This window comes from Vulpes lagopus, chromosome 2 (assembly GCF_018345385.1).
Source record: "Vulpes lagopus strain Blue_001 chromosome 2, ASM1834538v1, whole genome shotgun sequence".
Lineage (NCBI taxonomy): Eukaryota > Metazoa > Chordata > Mammalia > Carnivora > Canidae > Vulpes > Vulpes lagopus.
In genome coordinates, this window is record NC_054825.1 from 39,519,109 (window position 1) to 39,546,654 (window position 27,546).

The 27,546-nt window shown below is 36.7% G+C and overlaps 1 protein-coding gene and 1 non-coding gene across 2 annotated transcripts in view; both read right to left on the reverse strand.

Annotated features, from left to right (window-relative positions):
• Nucleotides 1-587: 587 nt before the first annotated feature.
• The window catches only part of LOC121483994 (mitochondrial import inner membrane translocase subunit Tim23), a 34,358-nt gene continuing 7,399 nt past the window's right edge, over nucleotides 588-27,546 (reverse strand). Inside the window, exons 3-7 of the mRNA XM_041742549.1 lie at nucleotides 15,890-15,983; nucleotides 15,468-15,552; nucleotides 11,879-11,937; nucleotides 9,980-10,090; nucleotides 588-1,055 (exon numbers count right to left, since the gene is read on the reverse strand). Of these exons, the coding sequence (XP_041598483.1) occupies nucleotides 940-1,055; nucleotides 9,980-10,090; nucleotides 11,879-11,937; nucleotides 15,468-15,552; nucleotides 15,890-15,983 (465 nt within the window). The 3' untranslated portion in view covers nucleotides 588-939. The remainder of the gene's footprint in view (nucleotides 1,056-9,979; nucleotides 10,091-11,878; nucleotides 11,938-15,467; nucleotides 15,553-15,889; nucleotides 15,984-27,546) is intronic.
• Nucleotides 12,731-12,929, reverse strand: LOC121485991. The gene has a single exon (XR_005986477.1). It is a non-coding gene; the product is annotated as a small nucleolar RNA SNORA74 (small nucleolar RNA).

Genomic DNA, 27,546 nt, shown 5'->3' on the forward strand with positions numbered 1-27,546 from the left:
AGTTTCATTTTGAGTCTTTTCCTGCAGACTTCAGATCTGCTCTTTTAATTTTTATGAAATATATTAAACTCTCTTTTTAAAAAAACTAGAGGCCTTCAGGTAAGGTTCAGTGCTTTCCTCTCTCTCTGAGTCCTTACTGGGTGCATGCAGGAAGGCCCTACTTTACCCTTTCCCTTCATAATAAACACCAGTTGTTTTAGTATGTATTATGTATATGTGTGACCTGCAGTGCAGTTTTATTTAATTTCATTTCATAGGTGAGAAAACAAATAACTTGCCCTCACCTTTAGCTTTCCCAAGGCTTCCTTAAACCCTGTAGCTTGTTTCTATCCTGTAATTATCCTCCATAGGGAGGTGACTTAGTGAGCAGAGAATTTAGCATGATGGTTTATATCAAGTATCCTGAGGTTTAGTGTCAATTCTATTGAAGAAAATTTGTAACCTAGATGTTAATGATGCCAAGTAACCCTTTATTTCAACACAACCAAGAAAATGAGTTGGCCTAGTTGGGGCAGACAAAAATGCTAAGAGTAATTTTCACTTTATATCCAGAAAAATGCTTTTAAATAGAGACACTGTGTTTACACTTCGGTTCTAATTTCACCCTTTATTGGAAATACAAGGCAACATTACAGTTTCAGATCATTAAATAAATGTGGGGATACGGTATAGACAACAATCATGACCTGAATCCTGTAAGTAGTTTTTCAGTTCAGAGGGTAGGGAAGAACCACATTACTCAGCCACCAGAGGAGTTTGGGCTTCCACTCTGGCTAGCAGGATGCCAGTCCTGGTCAACCATACATGATCTTTACCACAGCAAACTGGAATCTCCAATTTTTCAAACTAATTGTAGGAAGAGAGAGCAACTCCAGACTGACATATAAATTGATCTGGATGACTACTAAAGTGTCCTCCACTCATAAGTTGGCGAAATCTTCAGAGTGACTGTTGGAGTAAGGAGCCTTTCATGTGCTCCCAGTTGTTATATAGTGCATAGAGGCTGGTAAGCGTTAGTCCTGCTAGCCCACCTCGTGCTACCCCTCGTAGACCACCTGGAAAAGAGGAGGGGGAGAAACAGCCTCGTATTGAATAGTGTCCTAGCATCAAAAGATTAAGTAACATTATCATGAAATTGAGACATAATTCATGTTTATCAATATTCCACCTCAAATAGATTAAGTCCTAAAAATAATACAATAAACCAAGAGAGGTTCAAGAGATTCCCTTAAATCACTTGTTTAATACATATATTGTATTCTCAGTCACAATCTTTTCGCCTTTAATTTCATAATTTATAGCTAAGATGAGCATGAATAATTTCTTGATTTTTCTCCATCTCACTTGTTCCTACAATACTTCAGACAAGATCTTATGCATGTTATTGAAGTCCCAAACAGATGAATAATTTCCTGCCAGTCCTACTGTTTAGGACCTCAGAGGCACTGCAAATTGATTCAAGGCTATAATATAAACAAGGTGACACCCTCTTTGGAAACAATATTAACCTTTGGACTCCGGACAGGTCCTCTATTAACTCTGAAGACTCAAGAAGTAGTGGTGATAAGATAGCTATAATCAAATTTTTGTGTTAAGTGCTGATAAAGGACCACCTGTCCCCACCCTCCTCCCTGTCCATTCCTACACTGACACATCTGCCAATCTAGTATAACTAATGAGAAACAAGGCACACAGCTTCATCATCCTCACTGAAAAACACTGAAAGATTAAACCTTGAACAAGTTTTTCATGTGAAAAACAAGTAGCAATATATATTTCACCTGAAACGTAAAAACAAAAATGTTTTAATCAGTTACCTGAAAATGATCCCCGGAGTCTACCAAGAGGACTAAGGGGTACCCAAATAAGCTTTTAGGAAATAACTCAATCTTCTTATGGTTTCACAAACGAGTAGATACCATAAACCTCAGGGAGTCTATACCTATGGAATAGTCATTCCAAGTTACGTATTTGTTAGGAAGGCAAAGTTGGAATGGAGCTGTGGTCTAGTGACTACCTTACCAGAGGTCCTTTGGCTACAAACCAGGAAATTCTGTGAAATTCAGTAACACTGCCAAGTTAGAACACTTCAGGCTACCATTTCTGCAATGAATGTCCTGTCCTGCCAGATGGCTTCAGCTGATTAAAAAGCCACCCCCTCCAGGAGCCTCTCTGGTCTGAAGAGGTCTGATAGCCGACCTGCGTAGGTTTTCACCATGAAGTGCCCTAATTATCTCTCTCAAACAGACTGAAACAGAAACTGCAGGCATCACTTAAAAACATCATCAAATATGTGGGAAGCAGGAATCAGAAAAAAATTCAATGGAAGATTTCTCCTTGAAGCCCATATCATCTCTGTATCATCTTGCTACATTTAGACTAAGTATAGCAGTTGACTTTGCAACTGTATCCAATGCGGATGAAAAATTCAACCTTAGTTAAAACAGTCTGCCCAATAATAAGTTAACCTATCATGTCTTTAGTAAATCAACAAAGTTCTAGGGACTAAAGGTGAATTATAGTTAGACCAAATTACTAAGAGGAAAAAAACAAACTATGAAGTACAGGAGAATAACTACTACTTGCAACAGCATCAACATGCTGCTTTAGATCTAAACTGAGTATAATGAGGGCTCTTTCAAGCAGGTTACAAACATACAGTACTCCATTCTGACTCAACAAAAAAACAAAAGAAAGGTGGCCTCACTCCTGTTTATTAGCAGAAAAGTGATGGAGGGCAGGTACCTGGAAGCACACTACATTTGCAGATGTTTTCCTGGGACCAAACATTCAACTTCAGATGAACTCCCCTGGATCTACAGAGCTCTGAACTCTGCACACTGGTCTGGAAATGCCGGCAAACTGTTCCTTACACTAGGCCCTTTGCTTTGAGTGTGCCTAAGAACATGGTTTCTCCTTAGCCACTTTTTTCAAAGACTCCTTCCTATTAGTTCTCAGCTATCAAATAACAAGCCTCCTTGGGCAGGTGCACTAGGGGTAACAATGAAACAGAATTGCAAGACTCAGATTTTTGGGACACCAGTGGCATTTTAAGTGTCCCTTAACAACAATTTGTCTCCTAGAAAGCTTTCTACTTTCTGACCAAAATGAAACAAACAATTCAAACAAGTCACTTCTTTGAAGGTTGGACAACAGTTATTTGCAGCAAGCAGACACTAAACATTGGCAGTGCTTGATTTACTAAGCACAGCTAATCCTGATTTAAGGGTAGCCTCTTATCACATACCAAGCCAGGTTTTAGTTGTAACTTTCCATTAATTCCAGCATTTTCTAACTGATTCTATTAAACGTTTGAAGGCCTTGGCTTTAGACTTTCTGTAAAGAACTTCTGCCCAACTAAGCACAGGAAGTTGATAGCAAATATTCTTGCTTTGAACACAGTAACCAAATAAGGTCAATGGTCAATCTCTATAAAGGAAAACAAACACCAGACACGTGTTTCAGTTTTACCTTCTATCTTTTGGTCCTTACACATTTGCCAGAAAGGGCAAATCTTCTGATCATAGGAAGATGAGGCCCAGAATATTAAAGTACCTTGTTTGTGGGGTATAGAGCTGGACAGTGGCAGAGCTAATACACTGAACTGACAATTACTTTAGAGCTGGGGAACCAGCAAATTTTTCTTAGAATGGCCAGAAGTAAATATTTTAGACTTTCAGGTCCCAAAAGCTATTATGTAGGTATTTACATAACCACTTGAAATGTAATTACAGTTGACCCTTGAACAGTGAGTGGGGTTACTTACAGGATGCCACCCCACCTCCTGCACAGTCAAAAATCCATGTACAACTTCTGACTCTCCAAAAAGTTTACTAATAGCCTACTGTTGACCGGAAGCCTTACTGAAAACATAGAGTTGATAAACACATATTTCGTACCTTGTATGTATTGTATTATATATTGTATTCTTAGAATGAAGCAGAAAGGATCACTAAGAAAATCGTAAGAGAAAATACAAAATCAGTACTGTACTGATTGAAGAAAAATTATATATAAGTTGACCCATGCAGTTAAACTTCATGTTGTTCAAGGGTCAACCATTTTTAAAAATATAAAACATTCTCAGCCTCCAGATAGTGGATAGGCATCTGGCCAGCAGATGATGCTGGCCCCTCCAGCCTTACCTACAACACTGACATGGCTACTACTAAATACTATAAAAAATTTTTTTATCATTTTTGACAATACAGTATAGTAGCATTAAGTATAAAGGCATCATGCTACTATCACCTCCATCCATCTCCAGAGAACATTTTTCATCTTGCAAACTGAAACTATGTACCCATTAAATAGTAACTCCTCACTCCTCTCTTCTAATGCCTAATTGATACATAGGTTTTTGCTCACTTTAAATTTTAAGTAGTCCATATGAAAAATTTCAAGTCAAAATAGTACCAAGATTTTAGTGATGAACAATGTAGTACACACACTATCTTCACCTTAATTCCTAGTTCCCAAAGGCAACCATTTCATTCTTTGCTTTTTACCTTCATGTTTCTAAATAACACAACTACTTTGCTAGTTCTCGATTTTTCAATCTTTTTATCTACTGACTTCCTACCAAGAAAACTGTTAAGCCTTATAAAAATTACATAAAATGTGCTTATGGTGGGATGTAAGTAACTTACTTTATATAAGTTATCTTATTTACAAGTCTGTGAAGGGAATATACCCTTGTGTAACAAATTGAGACAAGTTCTTCTCTGCACATGTAGCTGTTTAGGGATCTAATGCTAGTCAAGTCAAACCCAGTCTGACTCCAAAGCCCTTTGTTTTTTACACCACATTTAACTGCCTCCAGGATAGATAGATAAATAAATAAATCTATTGAAAGGGGTAATAACAGTTGATCTAGGCCTTATAGAAGGACTGGATTTCAAATTTATGTGTTTGGTCATATGATATATGCAAGGAAGGTGTGGGAAAAGTCTGAAAATGTAGGCTAGGATTAGAGCATGGAAGGCTAGGATGAGAAATGTAAGTTGAAAAGCAATATGTCATCATCAAAAGTTTTTGGACAGGGAGTATTAGAATTAGTACCATACTTGAAGATTAAGCCAGAAATAGTGATAAGACAGATTGAAGGTAGAAGTCTAAAGTCAAAATGGTCAATGAAAAATACTTTATAGTATAGAAGTAGGTATAGAAGTTCATGGATGATGACATGAGGGGATGGTGAGAGAAAAGGTGGGTTATCAATAGCAACTGGAACATACAAGATGCTGTTTCCTGCCCCCCCCCCCTTCACTTTCTCTGTTACAGAGTGGAAGCAATATGTGTGATTCTTAGCAGCAGAGCAGCTGCCTTTAGGGCTTCCCATGGTGAGGGAGTCCCTCCCAAGCACCACCAGTCCCTCCCCAGCAATCCCAGTTCTCTTGTGCAAGACTACACTTATTAAATTTTCTCAGTAGTTTTTGACTCCCCACACTACTATCTTTTTAGGACTTTTTTTTTTTCTTCTCATCAGATTCTTAGTCATTTTGGAGGTTGCTTTCCTGTGGTGGTATGGTAGCCCAGTCCCCTTTGAGAATCTTAGGCAAGTTTTAGAGGGTTTATCAACACTGACTTAACATCTCCCTTGAAAACTCTGGACCCAGAACAGTGAAAGTTTACCTGATAATTATGATCAACAATTTAAGGCTTGTAAGTAAATGGAAATGCTAATATTTAGAATATAAGAATCAAAGTCCAGTGAAGTCAGATTCTTTCAGTGGCCTGCGAAGCTGCTCTATTTTCTATATGATTTAGTCCCTTGCCACTTTTACGATAGATAACTCCAGAGTCTACTGCTCTCCACCCCGCTCCCCCGCCCCCCTTTTAATCCCCATGGGACTTTGTTGTTAGCCTTTACCTAAATCACTCCTTCCAGACAGCCATCTCACATGCTCCCTCATCTTTGTTCAAATATGCCCTCTCCTTGAAGCCAGTCTTAAACCTTGGTGCATATAGTTTTGTGTGTATGCCTTAGTTTGCTGGAGGATAAATTGCTGAAAGATTACTTCAGCAAAGGATCTACATATTCAAATTACTAATAACTAATGCCAGTTGTTTGCTTCCCTTGCCAATACCATCACTTTAAGTTTTTATTTTAGTCACCTGATGCTCATCACAAGTGCACTCCTTACTCCTATTTCAACGCATCCGCCCACCCAACTCCCCTATGGTGACCATCAGTTAGTTACCTGTCATCACTTTTTTTAAAGGCAGTTGGTGAAAAATATTAATGTTTTATTTTGCTTTGCCCTGGTTGCTTGGGACACTGAATAGCTTCTATTGGTTAGTGGTTTGTATTTTTCCCTGAAGCGCTGTCAATCCTTACTCTGTTTTTTTATTGGACTGTTGGTTTAAGTGATCTGTCAAAATGTTCTGTATATTACAGCAGCTAACCCTCTGCCTATTATATATGTGTATTTTAATTTACTGGAAGAATATTGCTGCCACTAATAGAAGTCATCAAGAAAGTCTTTGTTTAATTTTGTTAGGCCTGGCACTCATTGATAAAAGTACCTCTTTTAACAATAACCCTGATAATATTTGCTTAATATGAAGAAATGTATTTGAATATCCTTTGATTTTATTTAGTTTGCTTCTCTAATACAATCTTCAAAGTTTAATTTTGAAGGCTTGGCACTCATTGATAAAAGTACCCCTTTTAACAATAACCCTGATAATATTTGCTTAATATGAAGAAATGTATTTGAATATCCTTTAATTTTATTTAGTCTGCTTCTCTAATACAATCTTATGGAAGGCATAGAATGAACAGGTCAGGGATTTTTTGTGAGGGGAAAAAGGGGTGCCCATATCTTTTAGTCTCTGATGCCTTGTTCCTGATTTCAGATAAGTGACCAAGCCTTTTAAACATTAGTCCTAAGCTTATGAACAATAGCAAAACTACAGCTGTTCCTGTTCTGGTAGAATACTGGTCAATATTTTTTTTCCAAGGTTTTATTTACTTATTTGAGAGAGAGAGAGAGCACGAGCAAGGGGGAAGGGCAGAGGGAGAAGCAGATCCTTGCTGAGCAAGGAGTCTAACAGGAAGCTCAATCCCAAGACCCTGAGATCACGACTGAGCCTAAGGCAGACATCTAATGGACTGAGCCATCCAGGCGCCCCAATATGGATCACTATTAAACAGATTTTCATATGCCATAGAAAATCTAATAATGACATTTCATACCCTTTGAAAAATATTTACATAAATTCATTAAACAGATGTGAACTAAAATCACTCAAGAGAATTATTCATTTAAATTAGCCTCTAAGCTTTTAGTTTGATAACTACCCATTTTCTCATGTGTTTTTCCTCATGAGTTTTCTTTCCACTAAAGGAGCTCCATACCTAAGTTGAGTTATACTACTTTAACCTTTCTAATTTTCATTTCTGTTGTCGAAGAATACATTGGGGGTTGGAAATGTTTTATGTCAGCAAGAATCAGCTATTCCCTAAATGTAAACTTCTGTCCTTAAGAGTCTATGCTGGCTCTAGACCAAGAGTGCCTTAACTCTTTTCCAAATCCCTGAATCTAGAAGTTGTATTTGTATTCCTATCACACAAAATTTGTAATTCTGTACTTACTAAATTCATTCTAAACCAGAAATCAACAAGACTCCTCTGTAGACTGATTTCAATATGTTGAGCTAAATTTAAAATGTTCAGCCAGAAACTAAGAGCCAACGTTGGAATTCTTGGTCAGCAGATTAACTTCCTCTATGTTTCACACTGTAATGGAAAATGAAATCTGCAGTCACCTGACATAGAATTATGGATATTCTTTTTTTGCTTCTCTTCTGAACCAAGACCTTTCTCTTTTATAATTTATGCAGGAGGTGTCTCAGCCTGTGTCATAAATGCTATTACTGCAAGGAAGTCCTTGACACAGAAAGCTAGGCTCCCATTTCCTCCAAAATCAAGAATTCAGCCTTTTCCTTTCCCTTTTAAATATGTATAATATGTTCTAAGATGAATAATTCAGTACATTCTTATATTCAAGCCTGCCCTCAGGTTGGGAAATGCCACAGTGGCTTACCCTGCCTGAATAAGAAGACCGGGACTTTCCAACCCCCAATGTATTCTTTGAACTGGAGCTTTAGTGCCCATGTACTGGTACAGAAACAGCTCCCACTCAGCCCTAGCCATATGTCAACTTGAATAATGTAAGCTTTTTGTCTTCCATTTATTCAAAAGAAGCTGGAATTCCAGATTTCTATGTGAAATCTCTTGTTTTTTAAATATTAATTTGATCTTTTGTAAACACAGGTTGGGCCAAGTAAACTCTTGCTGAATGCACCCTTGTGCTGCCAATTAAAGTTTTAAATTCTTTTGTCTGATCCTAAAGATCTTCAACTTGAAGTATTTTTAGATTTTTTAAGAAAGTTTTTCTAGCTAAGGTAACATCTTCATAGACATAAAAGGAATTTATTGTCTCAATCTACCTGGAGCTCTGTTTAGGTGAGTACATACATGTGCATGTGGTGCAAGAAATACTGTGAACTCTTAGGAATAAAATTCCAAATATGATCCATTTTCTTCTCTTTTTTAAAAAGATTTACAAATTTATTTATTTTGAAGGAAGAGAGAGGGGTGGTGGGCTTGATCACATAACACTGAAATCACGACCTGAGCCAAAACCAAGAGTAGGATGCTCAACCAACTGAATACCCAGGAACCCCTAATCCATTTTCAATATAGGAAAAAAACCCCTCTCACTCTCAGATATATCAGGAAATGATATATCAGATTTCCTGATCTTGGATTTCATGATCCCACTGAAGCTTTTCTTTCTTCTATTAAAAATGAAGCAAAAGTGCTACCTGATATTTGTGGTGGAGGAATTTCCAAAAAACAAAATTACTCCATTAATCATTTCTAATGCATAGTAAAACAATGAAACAGAAGTAATTTTCAGAGGTATAAGTAGAGTACATATGTAGTTTAAGCTATTTCAAGCAGAAATGTGATGAAAAATTTGGGCCTATCACCAGTTATGTGACCTTTTGAAAAGTCCTCTTAATACTGCATTCATCTATAAGATTGGGGTGTGATGATGATGACTTCACAGTTTTAAGTAAGTTACATTAAGTGCTTATAGCTGAGGGCATAATCATAATGCAGTGAATGTTAATTTCTTTTCCATCTTAGAGGAGAATTTGGTATTTGATCTCCAGTCAGGTCATTTTGGTTCAACTCTTAAGGTTCTGTTTATTTTTTCAAAGTTGAAAGGTATTTAGTTCACCCATGTTCACAGGAGCATTATTCAAGTAGTCAAAGGTGGAAGCAATCCAAATATCCACTGACAGATGAATGGATAAATAAAATGTAGATATGTACAAGGGAGTTTTTATTCAGCCTTGAAAAGGAAATTCTGAAACATGCTACAACATGAACTTGAGAATAGTATGCTAAATGAAACAGGCCAGTCATAAGAAGACAAATATTGTATGATTCTGCCTATATGAGGTACCCTAAAGTACCTAAGAGTTTAAATTCATAGTTAGAAAATAAAAAGGAAGGGGAAAATTGTTTAATGGATACACAGTTTTAGTTTTCAAGATGAAGAGATGTTCTGGAGTTAGATGGTGGTGATATTCCACAATAATGTAAATACACTTAACATTACTGAATGTACACTTAATAAAAAACCAAATAAAAACCCAAACCCAGGGGATCTCTAGGTGGTTCAGCAGTTTAGCACTTGCCTTTGGCCCAGGGTGTGATCCTAGAGTCCCAGGATCTAGCCCCACATCGGGCTCCCTGCATGGAGCCTGCTTCTTCCTCTGCCTGTGTCTCTGCCTCTCATGAATAAATAAAATCTTAAAAAAAAACAAAACACAAAACAACCAGGAGTTTTGTTCAGCTCTCCATTATACTGCAAAAAATGTGTCAAGTATCCTTTGAAAACTGTGGCTACTTAGTTTTAAAACTACTGAGAGCTCCTCTTAACTCAGTAGTACCTACCTGTACATTTATACAACATGCCTGTCATGGTTCCAGCTGCTACTGTGTTAAGGTCATCTTCTGCACCTCGTGTTTTCTCAATGATGACACCAAATGCACTATAGAGCAAAGCTAAAGGGGAAATGGAACTGATCAGTAATAAAAAAGTTATTAAAAGTCAGTATAGCAATTATGTTTAGATAAACATATCTTATAGACATTCTACAAGCATTCAAAGATATATAAAGAATGACTACTGGAACACTATTTGTAATTGCAAAAGCCTGGCACCAAATCAAATGCCCATCAAAGGGTATAGACCAAGAAATGGACTTTCCATATACTGGAATACTACACACTCCAAAGAAAAAGCAGGAAAAACCATATCACTAGCATGTAAAAGCAGGCACATGTGTGTACAACTGGGGATATGCTAAGAAATTCTGTGGAAAGCTTCAGAAGCAACAAGAATAGTAGCTACTAATAAAAAGTCCCGCTGGGGACTCCCAGGAAAAATATTTTTAATGTTCACTTATATCTTATTCATAACAGCTATATACTTTGGATTTAGAAATGAAGACACACGCATTTCTATTGTAACAAAGATGTTAACTTAAAAAAATTTGAGGTTTGGTTCCCTCACATGTAAAAAAACTATTAACACTAGCACGATATAGTTGTAACAAAATCATCCCCCAAACTACCTTTCTCCTATACCTGTAAAGATTCCTATTAATCCTTTTATCATTTCTCAAAATTATGCCGTTATTTGACCCTTCAATATTACACCAAACTCTGCCTTACAACACCTCTGTTGTGATATTCTTATACTTCTGTAAAGGCTCTTCTTGCCATTTCAACTTCTTTAACTGAAACTGAACTTGAATAAAACACTGTGATTGATCATATGATGCTAGGAACACACAAGGTAATTGGTCAGCATCCCAGTTCACTCGGGAAGAGAGGTTCCTGGAACATGAGATTTGCAATGCTAAAACAAAGACAGTCCCCTGGGCACACCAGGATGGCAGATTACTCTAGTTACATAAGCAACCAAACAGAAACAAAGAAGGGTGACTGTATACGAGCAGCACATTGAAGCAGTCATTTCCTAGAATCTCAAATGTCAATTTGACTTCATGGTGTGAAAATGTACTGCTTCCAAATCCCATGACAAAGCTAGGGTATTATTCTTTCACAACAGATGCCTTTTCTATTTTTTTCAATGAGATGCTTACATTTTCCTTTAGTTAATCTGCCACAATTAAAAGATTTTCAGACTTTCAACTAAGTTACAAAGACATTCTTGGCTGTTACAGTATAAATACCACTGGTACATTTATTATAAGCTATGAGTAACCAAAAGAGTCAATCATTTATAAACAACATAATATGAAAGAATTTGGTCCTAAGTCCTACTAACTTACCCTTTGCTTAGAACAACAAATGTTTTCAATATCTACAAAGGTCCTATTATAACTCTGGAAATTGGGTCTGGGAAATCTACTGAAGTAAATAGAATGCTGAATGGGCTATTAGGAAACTAGAGCAAGAGGGATGAATTAATCTACCGTACCTTACTATAGGACCCTGAACCTTTCTTAACAGAAAGAGGCACTTGACTTAGATCTAAGTTACCTGGATTTCATATCTACTTAAAACATGATTTGGTATCTTGCTTGGACAGGGGAGTATATAATATTTAAAAAGACTTAAAACATTGAGAAAAGGCTTTAACATCTGGAATTACTTTATGTTGTTCATGGTCTTTTCCTAAGTATTGCCTACACTACTCATCAGAGTAGATTTAAATAAAATGTTTAATATCCTAGGGCCAGAACTTTGGTTGACCAAATTGTTCATGATACATACACATTCTTTTGTTGCATTAATGATTTATTAAGTGAGATCTCTACTTACCTAGAGAACCTAGAGTATTAGCCCAAAGTGCCCCTTGCCTAGTCACCATGTTCAAAATCCTACCAGGGCAGAGAGAGAAAGAATTTGTACTTAGAATTACCATTTCTCTAATAATTTGAAAAACCATTACTGTAGCTATTTATAATGTATAAAGCCAATACCCGAAGTTTTCTTAATTTATTTTTATTTTTTAAATTTATTTATTTTTAAAAAGATTTATTGATTTATTTTAGAGAGAAAGAGAACACGAGCAGAGACCCGATGGAGAGCAGACACCCCGCTGAGTGCACAGCCTGAGGCAGGACTTGGTATCAAGGACCCCCAGATCATGACCTGAACTAAAATCAAGAGTCAGATGTCCAACCGAATGAGCAACCCAGGCACCCCCCAAAGTTTTCTTAATTTTAAGACTTACCTTAGTATCTCCTCAGAATTTAGTAAGGATGACTTTTACTGTATATAAATATAAATGAAGGTTAAACCTCTAATATTTTTGGGCAGTAAGGAAAGTTATTATTAAATATAAATCAAATACACAAAGGATTTGACAGCCTAGAATGTATTTTACTAAAAAAAAGTTTATAGTAATTGATCTACATAAAAGAAGTAACATAGGGGTGCATGGGTGGCTTAGTCAAAGTATCAAGTCATGGTCCCAGTGTCCTGAGATTGAGCCCCACATTGGGTTCCCTGCTCAGTGGGGAGCCTGCTTCTCCCTCTCCCACTGCTGTTCCCCCTGCTTGTGCTGTCAAATAAATAAAATCTTAAAAAAAAAAAAAAAAGCAGAAATAAGGGGAAATACTCAAAGAGAAGGAAAAAGCTGTCTCAGTAGAATACACACAGAAAACATACTATGTCTGCTCCCTGACTAGAACCAAGCGGCCAGAGTGAACGCTCAGCATACTGTCAAGGAAGCATAGTTCTGCCTTGTACCAGTGCCAGGCGCCACCAAAACAGTGACAGAGGCAACTGGAGGAAGAAGACGTTCCTCTCCCAGCAGTGTAACACCATCACAGGAATGGGTCTATCCGGACAGCTGACTACTGCTGGAAATTATGTAATTCCAGTAACAAAGTGAAAAAACTCATTTAATGCAATTAAAAAACTCATATAATGTCCAAATAACAAAAATTTCTATTTATCTCTAAAAAGCTGTTTAAAAATTAGTAATGAAGTATATTGTTTCTAACTAATTGTTACATATTTACTAACTTATTTTAGGTTCAGTATACTGTCATTTGTAACAAGTTTTTAAAACTATTAGTGTTATTATACCGCTGGAAGCACTGCAAGTTAGTGAAATTGTCTGGGATATGATTGGGCAATAATCTCCACTTACTGAGCCCCTATTTAGCTACCTTAATCACCTCTCAACAACCCTTCAGTGTAGAAAAAAACTTACCTAAAATCACAAAACAGTAAGTAAGAAACTAGGCTTTGAAGCTACATAGATCTGACTGGTCCCAAACCTTACCTTCTTTCCATTTTTAGAGGCTGCCTCCTACTTTATTCATTTTATTTTTCAAAGATTTTATTTATTTATTTGAGAGAGCATAAGAGGGGTAGGGTGAGGGGCAGGCAAAGAGAGAGGGAGAAGCAGACTCCTCATTGAACAGGGAGCTTGACACAGGGCTCAATCCCAGGAAGCTGGGATTATAAACTGAGCCAAAGGAGGACCTTAACCAACTGAGCCACCTATTACCCCGGTTGTCTCCTGTTTTAAATGCTTCCTATCCAATAAGATTAGAATGGTCATATAAAAAATTATATACATATTTTAAGAATATATATTTTAGAAATCTTACCTAAAAAAATATAAATCAATTTTACTCTCTCTAAAACACTAATAACTATCACTTTTAAGCAACAAAGGTTGTCTTTTCTAGCATATCCTCCACTTTAAAATTGGTATTAAATGATGTGATGTTAGGGATTTGCTTTAAAGTAATATGCGAGCAGAGAATGAGATGGGGCACATTTGGTTGCAATCTTGGCCGACTGCTGAGGATGGGTTATGGTTCATGGGTCTTCACTGTACTATTCTGTCTACTTTTGTACATTTTCAAAATTCTGCATAACCCAAAAAAGTAAAAAAAAGTACTGGAGTAAAGGACAAATTTTTTTAAAAGATTTTATTTATTTGAGAGAGAGAGAGACAACATGAGTGCACTTGAGAGCACAAGCAGGGGGAATGGCAAGCAGAGGGAGAGGGAAGAGCAGGGAGCCTGACAGGGGGATGGAAGGAAGGTATTTCGATCCCAGGACGCTGGGATCATGACCTGAGCAGAAGGCAGATACTTCGGCTAAGTATCCCCATGCAGATGCTCTGGAGTAAGGGACAAGCATTAATAAAAATGTAAAAATATGCAAGGATCTGGCCTAGTAAAGCAAGATCCACATAGTAACAAGAATATGAAAAACTTGACAGTCAGGATTCCCAAGGTTTAATTTAGCAAATCTGCTGCCACCTGCTGGCTAAACAACATATAAAGATGACGACAGGGATGCCTGGGTGGCTCGGCAGTTGGGCTCCTGCGTTCCGCCCAGGGCGTGATCCTGGAGTCCCGGGATGGAGTCCCACATTGGGATCCCTACATGGAGCCTGTTTCTCTTTCTGCCTATGTCTGCCTCTCTCTCTGTGTGTGTCTCTAATGAATAAATAAAATCTTAAAAAAAAAAAATGATGATGGGCCATTGTATAAATATATACTGTGTGACTTCACCCATATAAAGTGTAAAAACATCCAAAACTAAACATCATATTATTTAGAGAATATCTACATGGACCAGTCATGTTTATTTCTTGGGCAGGGTGAAGATGTCTGTACTTTCCTTCTCCACAAACTTCAATTTCCTAAGAGAAGACTCAGGGAACTATCCCTAAGTTCTAGGGACTCTGTGATAAACTTTTTTTTAGCCTTCTTTCAGAAACAGTGAGCGAAGTCAGTTAAGTAGTTCAATTCAAATGACAGCAGATCCAGCAATCACTCTTACATGCTTCTTTCTTTACTATCATGTCCTATGGTTTTGCACACCCTTGAACAATCTAACGTATTAGCAATTCAACCACTAGAAAAGCAAGTCACAGAGGCCTACAGAATGAAAAAGTAGAGAAGTTAGGTCGGGGAAGCAACAGCTAATTGAGGGACACTGACTCAAAAATCACTCCTTTTATTTTATTTTATTTTATTTTATTTTATTTTTTTAATTTTTATTTATTTATGATAGTCACAGAGAGAGAGAGAGAGAGAGAGAGAGAGAGAGAGAGAGGCAGAGACACAGGCAGAGGGAGAAGCAGGCTCCATGCACCGGGAGCCCGATGTGGGATTCGATCCCGGGTCTCCAGGATCGCGCCCCGGGCCAAAGGCAGGCACCAAACCGCTGCGCCACCCAGGGATCCCAAATCACTCCTTTTAAAATCTAAGCCTCAGTAACCTGACTCCTTAATTACTTTTATTTTAAGAAAAAAAATCAATCAAAATGTATGTCAATACCCTAAACATTTGTAATCTCAAGGTTGTGCTCATCAAGCCAACAAAGTAGAGGTTAATATTGAAACATCACTACATCAGATGATTATAAGACTTACTGTACATTTCTTGGTTTGGACCAGGACATGTTCTGGGTTTCCTTCAATCCTAGCCGTAGACCGTTCATTGCTCCAAATGCAGCCCCTAGTGATTCACAGTAATGATTCAACCAAATAATACAGCTTTCCATTAAAAAACTGCACTTTGAATTCTTTTTAATTTTAGTAGGAGAAAATGAAAAATGTATATAATAATTATTTATAATTTTTTAAAAAGATTTTATTTTTAAGTAATCTCTACACCCAACGTGGGGCTCAAACCTACAACCCCAAGATCAACTGTCACATGCTCAACGGACTGAGTCAGCCAGGTACCCCTAAATGATTTTTTAAAACTCTGGAACCAATATCTGAATTACTTTTGATTTTACACACTTTTGATTACTTGGATTGAGGACAGTGAAAAAAGTGATCATACCCACCTGTCATACAACATCCTCCAATGGTAAAGAAGGCCAGTTCAAATCTGCCCCGGGTTTTATTAGCTCCAGTGGGTAAAATAAACTCATCAGTATCCTAAAAGGGTAATAACAAAATCCAAGCTGAGCTCCCCTCAAGATCCAGGAGTTGCAAAGTGTTTTTTAATTTGTCAAACTAGTTTTTCACAAAAAGTAAAACCTTAAGTCAACTAAAACTCAATTACACTTAGTCAAATAAAATTAAGTTTCTACAACAATACTAACACCTAAATCAAAGTGAAATAAAATGTGCTACATATGTAGTTATACTCACTAGTTCTTAGGAGGCATTCTCATCAGAACTTTGCTTCTCAATATTAAGTTTGATAGATTCTACGTGTATGTAATTTGCCTTACTTAATGTTAAATATGAAGCAACAGTGCAAGAATGTTTAGGAAGGACAGCTAAAGAAAAAGGTTAATGGAAAAGCATAAGAAGTAATAGTTTACTCAACTGAAACATAACTGTGGAAAAAGAGAACTTTCATTCTGTAGCTACTTATTTATCAGTCCGCTCAATTAAAAAAAAGCAGAAACTACAGAAGTACAACAGTTTGGATTAATTATGCAAAAGCAAAATTACCTTCTTAATTCTCAACTGTTTGGGGGCGCATATATACTTTTGATAATCTTAGAAAGCTATATAGTCTCTCTTTCCAGTAAATTTGATATTTACTGGAAACAGTAAATATGGTATGTGAACTATATATATCAGTAAATATGGCCATGAAGGTCACCCAAAAATCCTTAGTTGAAAATGCTACTGTAAGAGCACAATGATTGTTCTATAATACAATTACAAAGAACACATTCAGTACACATTTGCCAAGCTTTCCATAAAAACTGGTTAAAATAAGCCAGAAGCACACATGGCTGGCAATTTGCTAACTAATAAACATCCCTTCACCAAATACAGAACTTTGGTAAATGCATTCCTGATTAGGAAAACTGTAGCTCTGCATTGGTTCTTGATTCCTAGCTTTTGCATACTTTCTCACCAAAAAGTCACAAATTTACTCAAAGCAAGCACATTTACTCTCATCACTCAGAAATGGTCTATTGGGCAATAATAAGCAAATTCTGAAGAGATCCCATATTATATTATATATAGTTTTGCAAATTTTGGATGCTTCCTAACTTTTTTTTTTTTTAAAGATTTTATTTTAGAGAGAAAGGAGAAAGTGGGGGGAGGGGCAGAGGGAGGAGAGAGAGAGAGAAAATCTTCAGGAGACTCCCAGCTGAGCACAGAGTCGATTGATCCCATGAAATCATGACCTGAGCCAAAACCAAGAATCAAAGAACCAAGAATCAAAGGCTCAATGAAATGAGCCACCCAGGCACCCTGCTTCCTGACTTTTAAATTAATGGCTTAGTTTTAAATTATGCTTCTGGCTTGAGGATTTTAGAAATGTTGTATTTGAATTAATGAGGTGTATAGTTTTTCAAACTAGAAATGGATCACTGACTTCAAAAGGAAATTTATTTCTTTTTAAAAAAGATTTTATTTATTTGACAGAGAGAGAGAGAGAGAGAGAGAGAGAGAACAAGCAAGGGGAGTGTCAGGGAGAGGGAGAGGGAGAAGCAAGCTCCCCAGAGCAGGGATACCAATGTGGGACTCAATCCCAGAACCTCAGGATCATGACCTAAGCCGAAGGCAGATGCTTAATCAACTGAGCCACCGAGGGCTCACAAATAGGACATTTTTAAAAATGATTAAGATGAATATTAATAAACACAAGTGCATGTACTTACTCTTTGCTAGGGTCAACCATAATAAAAGCACTACGAGGACTGAAGGCAAATGTACATCAATTGAAAACAATTTCATTAAAAAAAGAAAACAATTTCATGGTTAGCTGTCATTAGGGCTTAATTCTTTATTTATTTATATTTTTTTGGCGTGGGCTTAATCTTAAATGCAATTAAAATGTACCCTCATTTTTAATTTTTTTCCTAAGATTTTACTTATGTATTTGAGACAGAGATAGAAGGAGTGACAGCATGAACGGAGAGAGGGGAGAAGCAGACCCTCATTGAGCAGGGAGCCTGACAGGGGGCTCAATTCCAGGATCCTGGGACCATGACCTGAGCTAAAGACAGATGCTTTAAAACTGAGCCACCCAGGTGCCCCTAAAATGTACTGTTTGTTTCTTTTTTTTTTTTTAATTTTTTAAAAAAATTTATTTATGACAGTCGCACAGAGAGAGAGAGAGAGAGAGAGAGAGAGAGAGAGGCAAAGACACAGGCAGAGGGAGAAGCAGGCTCCATGCACCAGGAGCCCGACGTGGGACTCGATCCCGGGTCTCCAGGATCGCGCCCTGGGCCAAAGGCAGGCGCCAAACCGCTGCGCCACCCAGGGATCCCCTGTACTGTTTCATATAACAAAAATTTGCAAAGATTTTTGAGGGAGCAGACACTGGCTAAATTAATCCTGGGGAGAAAACCTTCATAACACTAGAGCTTTTGGTTTCTAACAAAAATATGATTAACAGCTTATTAACCAAATTTGAATTCCAAGAAATAAACACTTAGCAAGGTTGATCTTGAAGTATCTTTACACATACATCTAGGGAAGATACACTGTAAAGCTCACGTTAACAAACACTGTACAATGAAAAATTCTTATGTGCTGACACTGTAGGACACTAGTGTCACTAGAAGACCACCAATACCATTGTTTGCTACTATAGAAGAGAAATGCATCCAAGGATGGGCACCATTGTACTTGATAAAATAGTATGAAGGCTGAAATTATGTTAAATATTTATATTTCAACTGGATGACACTGGATGTTAGAAATATTCAAATTCATACTGTTATTTATATTGGATGTTCATCTGGCCTAAAAAGTGGAAGATTATTTACTTAATATAATTTTTATATCAGTGAGGATGCAAATATGGTGACAACACAAAACAACAGTAAGAGAAACCAAAGGGGTGTCTGGGCAGTGCAGTTAAACGTCTAACTCTTGGTTTTGGCTCAGCTCACGATCTCAAGAGTCCTGAGACTGAGCCCTGTGTCTGGTTCTGCACTCAGTATGGAGTCTGCTTGAGATTCTCTTTCTCCCTCAGCCCCTCCTGCTTATGCCCTCTCTCTCTCTCTTAAAAATAAATAAAATCAAGAGAGAGAGAGAGAGAGAAACCACAAATAGTACCTTGGATAAAAGTTGTTGCCAAAAATCAGTATACAGTGAGCTCACAGGTAGTATTTAAGATGTCTTTGCCCTTCAAAAGTACGGAAAATTGTTCCACAAAGTACAACTCTGATTAAGGTAGTCTTTAAATTCAGACTTCCCATGGTTTTTTTAACAATGAGATGAGAAAAACTTTTTAATTCTGAAGTCCCTTTTGCATTTGAATGGAAAAGATTACTACAAATGTTTGTGCTTAAGCAGGAATCCTAATTTTTTTTTTAAAGGAATCCTAATTTTTTTAAAAACACAGAGTTTTATTGATATCTAACCATACCAAGCCTCACCTAGCAATGTAGGGTCAAAATGTATCTTTATTTATTTTTTAATTTTTAGTTTTTTTAAATTTTATTTATTTATTCATGAGAGACACAGAGAGAGACCTAGGCAGAGGGAGAAACAGGCTTCATGCAGGGAGCCTGATGGAGTCCTGGGACTCCAGGATCACGCCCTGGGCCAAAGGCAGGGACCAAAACAGCTGAGCCATCCAGAGATCCCTCAAAATGTATTTTTTTTTTAATATTTTTTTTATTATTATTTATTTATGATAGTCACAGAGAGAGAGAGAGAGAGACAAAGACACAGGCAGAGGGAGAAGCAGGCTCCATGCACCGGGAGCCTGATGTGGGATTCGATCCCGGGTCTCCAGGATCACGCCCTGGGCCAAAGGCAGGCGCCAAACCGCTGCGCCACCCAGGGATCCCTCAAAATGTATTTTTAATGGAGCTACAGTACAACCTTTAAGCTTAAGATCAACATTTAAGCAAACATAGTTTCAAATTTTTGAGCAAAATACTAACGAGGTACTTTTGAAATAAATCAATAAACATACAGTGTAGATAACACTGACATTTGATAAACATTTGACAAACATTTCCTGCAAAAACAAGTTTTATACAAGTCCTAAACAACTTGCCTTTATTGAAACACACTCAAGAAATGCAGGTAGTCAAATATTGTTAGTGATTCAACTTGAAACAAAAAGTTCTAACCATCACTCTTAAAAAACAACAACAACAACAACAAACAAACCAAAACCCCACTCAATTTACTGATATATAATTCACACATCATATAATTCACCTATTTAAAGTGCACAATTCAATAGTTTTTAGTATATTCAGAATTCTACAATAAAGACTATAATCAATTTTAGGGCATCTTTATCCCACAAAAAGAACCTGGTCCCTATGAGCAATAGTCAGTTCTCCATTTATCCCCTACCCTTGGCAGCTACTAATCAATCTGCTGTCTCATTCATTTGTCAATTCTGGACATTTCATATAAGTAGAATAATATAATATAGAGTCTTTTATGATTTGGTTTCTTTTATGTAGTAAGTTTACAAGGTTCACCCATGATGCAGCATGTATCATTACTTCATCCTTTTTTTATTGCTAAATATCTCACTGCACGAGAAGCCACATTTTGTTTATTCTTAAGTTGATAAGACATTTGGGTTGTGCCTACTTTTTGGCTCGTTAGAATAAACCTGATATGAACATTCATGTACAATTTGTTTTGTGGACATATGTTTCTAATTCTCTTGGGTATATCTCTGAGTAGAATTACTGGGTCATATGGTAACTCTATTTTTTAATATTTTGAGAAACTGTCAGACTATTTCCAAAGCAGCTGTTTCAATTTACATTTCCAGCAGCAGTGCATGAAGGTCCAATTTCCACATGTCCTCACCAAAACCAGTTAGTGCGTGTTTCTGATTATTGCTGTAGCAAGGGTGAAGTGGTATCTCACTTTGATTTTGTAATTTGCATCTCCCTAGTAAGTGATGTTGAATGTCTTTTATGTGATTATCGAACATTACTGTATCTTTTTGGAGAGATGTCTATTCAAATCTTTTATCCATTTTTATTTTTTATTTTATTTTTTTTAAAAGCTAGTCCTTTTTTTTTTAAATTTTTATTTATTTATGATAGGAACACAGTGAGAGAGAGAGGCAGAGACACAGGCAGAGGGAGAAGCAGGCTCCATGCACCGGGAGCCTGACGTGGGATTCGATCCCGGATCTCCAAGATCGCGCCCTGGGCCAAAGGCAGGCGTCAAACCGCTGCGCCACCCAGGGATCCCTTATCCATTTTTAAATTGAGTTTTAAGAGTTCCCTAAAAAATTAAATATTCTTTTTTTTTAAAGATAAGACAGAGGGAGAAGCAGGCTCCCCATGGGGAAACTGATGTGGGACTCGATCTCAGAATCCTGGGGTCATGTCCTGACCCAAAGGCAGATGATCAACCACTGAGTCACCCAGGTATCCCCAAAATTAAATATTCTTTTTAAAAAGACTTTATTTATTCAAGAGAGACACACAGAGAGAGAGGCAGAGACACAGGCAGAGGGAGAAGGAGGCTCCATGCAGGGAGCCTGATGTGGGACTCGATCCCGAGTCTCCAGGATCAGGCCCTGGGCCAAAGGCGGCGCTAAACCGCTGAGCCACCGGGCTGCCCAAATTAAATATTATTGATGTAAGTCCTTATCAAATATGATTTATAATTATGTTCTCCCAATTTGTGGACTGTCTTTTCCTTTTCTTAACTTTGTAGTCTGCAGCAGAAAAGTTCTAAGTTTTTAGTAAATCCAATTACTAATTATTTTTAATCACTTGTGCTTTTGGTGTCATATCTAAGAAATCAGCACCTAAATTAAAGTCACAAATATTTATACCTATAATTTTTTCTAAGAGTTCACAGTTTTGTAACTCTCATACTTATTTATGTCTTTGACCCATTCTGAGTTAATATTTGAATATGATATGAGGCAGGGGTCTCAGTTCATTCTTTTGTGTACAGATTCAGTTGTCCCAACACAGTTTGTTGAAAAGACCATTTTCCCCCTACTTAACAGTCTTAGCACTTTCCTTGAAAACGGACTATAAATGTGAGAGCTTATTTCTGGGCCCCTAATTTTATATTGTTGATCAGTGGAGCTATCCTCATACTAATACAATAATGTCTTAATTTTTGTAGATTATAAGGGAGAAGTGTGGAATTATTTTCAAGATTAGTGGTTATTCTGCATTCCTTGGATTTCCATATGAATTTTAGGGTCAGCCAGTCAATTTCTGGAAAGGAAATTGACTGACCTTTCTAGAAAGTCAGCTGAGATTTCTAAAGGAACTGTGCTGAACCTGCATAGAAATTTGTAGATTATTGTAATTTTAATAATATTCTCTACCCAAAAAATGCAACCTTCTGATTTTTCTATTTAAGTCTTCTTTCAGGTTTTTTCAAAGTTTCATATTTTTCAGAGTATAACTTTTGTATTTCCTTGAATTTATTCCTAAATTTTTTATTCTTTTTGATGATGTTGTAAATCAAATTGTTTTTGTACTTTCATTTTTGTAGCGTCTATTATTACTGGTTAAAAAATAACTTGAGTATGTATATTGATCTTCTAACTTGAAGCTTTGTTGAAGTTATTATTTCTAATAGTATTTTGTGGTTTCTGTAAAAATTTTCTTTCTTCCTTTTTTTCCTAAAGATTTTATTTATTTATTTGAGAGAGTGCACACATGAACACATGTAGGAGGAGCAGAGGGAGAGGGATAAGCAGACTCCACACTGATTATGGAGCCTGACACAGGGCTCAACTCAGGACCCTGAAGATCATGACCTGAGCCAAAGTCAAGAGTCGGAGGCTTAACTGAGCACACTGAGGATTTTCTATAGATAAGACCATGCCATCTGCAAATATCTATCTAGTTTTACTTCTACTTTTATCAATCTGAATGCTGCTTCATTTTCTTGCCTAACTGCCCTGGGTAAAAAATACTGAACAGAAATGAAGATAGTAGATAAGAGTCTTGTTCCTAATTACTGGTATTCAGTCTTTCATCATTACATTTGATGTTAGCTTTGGTTACTTTACAAATGCCACCTGTCAGTTTGAAGAAGTTTTCCTCTATTCCTAGCTTTTTTTTTTTTAAATTTTATTTATTTATTCATGAGACATATATAGAGGCAGAGACATAGGCAGAGGGAGAAGCAGGCTCCATGTAGGAAGCCTGATGCAAGTCTAGATCCTGGGACTCTGGGACCATGCCCTGGGCTGAAGCCAGGCGCTAAACTGCTGAGCCACCCAGATGTCCCTATTCTTAGCTTAATGAACGTTTTTATCACAAAAGAACACTGAATTTTGTCAGATGTTTTTCTATGTCTACTGAGTTTCTTCTTTTATTCTTTCCTGATATAACTTAGCATGTTGATCTTCAGATGTTAAATTAATCTTGCATTCCCGAGATATCCAATACTCTTTGTAGTGTCTTGATCAGTTTAGTCTAATATCCTGTTGTTGTAAATTGAGCTTTAAAAAAACACTGCAATTTGCAACTTAACCTGTGCTGAATTACCATCTTCTCCAAATAACAAAAAAGAGAGGCTGAAGCAAATGTAAACCTTAAAATATAGGGAGCATCTGGGTGGTATAGTCAGTTAAGCTTCTGACTCTTGGTTTTGTTTTGTTTTAAGATTTTATTTATTTATTCATGAGAGAGAGAGAGAGAGAGAGAGGCAGAGACACAGGCAAAGGAAGAAGCAGGCTCCATGCCGGAGGCCGATGCGGGACTCGATCCCGGGACTCCAGGACCGTGCCCTAATCCAAAGGCAGGCGCTAAACCACTAAGCTACCCATGGATCCCCGACTCTTGGTTTTGGCATAGGACATGATCTCAGGATCCTGGGATGGAGCCCCTTGTCAGGCTCTGCACTCAGTGAGGAGTCTGAGGTTCTCTCTCCTTCTGCCCCTCTCCCTTATATCTCAAATAAATAAATTCATAATCTAATAGAAAGATTAATAGTTTAATATATTATTATATATTATACATCATATTATAACATATTATTAGTTAATAATATTAATATATTAGATTAATAATCTAATATAAAGTAAAATGAATTCAAGTAGAAATATACATTCTTAAAAGGTTATTTATTTATTTATTTATTTATTTATTTATTCATGAGAGACACAGAGAGGCAGAGAAACAGGCAGAGGGAGAAGCAGGCTCCATGCAGGGTGCCCGATGAGGGACTCGATCCCAGGGCTCCAGGATCACACCCCGGGCCGAAGGCGGCACTAAACCAAAGAGCCACCCAGGCTGTCCCAACACATGTGTTTTTTTTTTTTTTTAATTTTTTTTTTTTTAATTTTTTATTTATTTATGATAGTCCCAGAGAGAGAGAGAGAGGCAGAGACACAGGCGGAGGGAGAAGCAGGCTCCATGCACCGGGAGCCTGATGTGGGATTCGATCCCGGGTCTCCAGGATCGCGCCCTGGGCCAAAGGCAGGCGCCAAACCGCTGCGCCACCCAGGGATCCCAACACATGTGTTTTTTAACGTAAATATCTGGTTCAAGATTTCGTTAAGATTCCCAGATTTTACATTCTCATTTATAGAATTTAATTACTATTTATGTTACTATTTCCCACTTAAATAACTTACCATTAACAATTTTTTACAACTTTGCAACTATACACTTCAATATTTTTATTGGGGTGCTTTTTTTTTTTTTAAAAAAAAAGATTTTATTTATTAGAGACAAAGAGAGAGAGAGAGAGAGAGAGAGGCAGAGACACAGGCAGAGGGAGAAGCAGGCTCCATGCAGGGAGCCCGACATGGAACTTGATCCCGGGTCTCCAGGATCATGCCCTGGGCGGAAGGCGGCGCTAAGCCACTAAGCCACCAGGGCTGCCCTATTGGTGTGCTTTAAAAATTAGTTCCTGTTGTTTTAAAAAATAAACCTTTAATTTGTGCTCTGATCACAGAGATACAAAGCTATTGTTGCATGTCCCCCAACCCCCACAGACTTCCAGGGAATTTAAATAAGAGCTACTCCCCTTTTTGTTTCCCTTTCAAGCTCTCTTTTCCCCATTGTTGGGAGCCAGATATTAAAGACTGGACATTCAAAAGCAACTGTGCATAAGGGTAAAATAAGAAAGTAATAACACATGACCTGGAAAAGTGCAGGCTCAGAAAAGAACTAAGAAATACCTAAATTTATACTGTAGGCTGGTCCTTGGCACAAAGACATACCACATTAATAAAAAAACCTCAAAAGAGTAAACAAAAGTAATAATCAAAGAGCAAATCCTGGGGAAGGTAGAACATCTTATTTCCAGAAGCACATTATTAGATTCAAATGTCAATTTTCAACAACAAAAACCACTAGGCATACAGAAAAATAGAAAAGGGTGACATCCAAAGGAAAAACAAAAAAATCAACAAAAACGTACCACCTGCATGTCCGGATGGTGGATCTACTAGGCAAAGACTTTAAAACAACTGTCTTAAAGATGGTTGAAGAACTAAAGAAGATATAGAAAATGTCAAAACAATGTATGAATGGAATGGAAAGGAAATATTAATAAAGAAAAAGAAAATCTAAAAAAACAAAACCAAGCAAACAAACAAAAAAAAACAAAAAGAAATTCTGGAGGTGAGAAGTACAGTAACTGAAAGATTCACTAGAGGGATTCATAGGCAGATTTAGGTAGGCAGAAAGAATTACCAAACTTCAAGACAGGACAATATAAACTATTGAGTCTTAGCAACAGGAAGAAAATGATTGAAAAATGGCAAACAGAACCTAAGGTACTGGTGAAATACCACAAACTTGAGTAACACAGACTGTGAGAGTCCCAGAAGAAGGAGAGAATGTTTGAAGAAATAATGGCTGAAAACTTCTGGAATTTGATGAAAGAGATGAATATGAACATCCAAGAAGTTCAATGAACATTCAAGATAAAATCAGATACTCACATTGAGACACATTAAGAGTAAAAATTTAAAAGCCTAAGAAAAAGAAAGAATCTTGAAAGCAGCAAGAAAGAAGCAATTTGTCACAAATAAGAGATCCTCAATAAGACTATCAGATTTCTTGAGAGAGACAGTTTGGAGGCCACAAGGCAAGGCGCCAATACATTTAAAATGCTAAAAGAAAAAAACCTGTCAACCAAGAATGCTACATCCATCAAAACTGCCCTTCAAAAGTGAAGGAAATATTCAGACATTAGCAGATGCTGAGGAAGTTTAACTACTAGACCTGTCCTGCAAGATATGATCACAATTCAAATCCTTATGGAGAGAGAAAGATTTCAATAAAGGCAAATACATGGGCAATTATAAAAAGAGCATTATTGTAATTTTGGTTTCAAACTCTACATTTTCTTTTCCACAAAATTTTGGATGTTAAAATATATAAAAGAATCATTAGGAAAAAAAAAAAAAAAAAGAATCATTAGGGAAAACCTGGGTGGCTCAGTGGCTGAGCATCTGCCTTTGGCTCAGGCATGATATCGGGGTCCTAGGACTGAGTTCCACATTGGGCTCCCTGCAGGGAGCCTACTTCTCTCTCTGCCTATCTCTCTGTGTCTCTCATGAAGGGACAAATAAAATCTTAAAAAAACAAAACAAAAAAGAATAGTTTATGTCTTGGGGCACACAATGTATAGAGATGTAAATCTATGACATTAACAACTGAGAGAAGGGGTACACACTTGTTACAGAAGTAGTGTTTTTGTATGTAATTAAAGCTAAACTAGTAAAAATTCAAATTTAAGATTAGATCAAATTAGATTTAATTAGATTTTAAATTAGATTTAAAATTTCAGGATATCAAGTGTAATCCCTTTGGTAACTACAAAGAATATAGCTATAGAATATATACAAAAGGAAATTAAGAAATTTAAACATTGCACTGGAAAAAAAAAATCAAGCAAACACAAAATATAGTAATGCAAGAAATGAGGGACAAAAAAGCTAGAAAACAAACAGCAAAATGATAGAAATCCTTCCTTATAGACAATCATTGAAATATAAATTGATCAAACTCTCTAACTAAAGATATAAGACTGGCACAATAGATAAAATACCAGGATCCAACTACACCGAGGTTTACTTTAATCCCAAAGATACAAAAAGATTCAAAGTGAAATGACAGCAAAAGATATTCCATGCAAATAATAACCAAAGACAGTAGCGTGGCCATACTAATATCAGAAAATATAGATTTTAAATCAATAAGTCACAAAAGACAGAGAATATTAATAAAAGGTTTAATACAACAGAAAGATTCAATCATAAACATTTACATACCTAGTAATAGATCGTTAATATATATTAAGTATAAAATAGCAGAATTAAAGGCAGAAATCGAAATTTCTACAGTAAGAATTAGAAACTTCAATATTCTCTTCTCAATAATGAATAACTATCATAACCAGACCAAAGATAATAAAAACGAGGACTTAACACAATAAAAAAAAAAGAACAAACGGATCTAAGAGACATATACAAGACACTCTACCTAACAATAATAGCATAGACCTTATTCTCAAATTCATGTGGGACGTTTTCCAGGACAGATTATATGTTAAGACACAAATTAAGTCTCAATACATTTTAAAAGATACCATA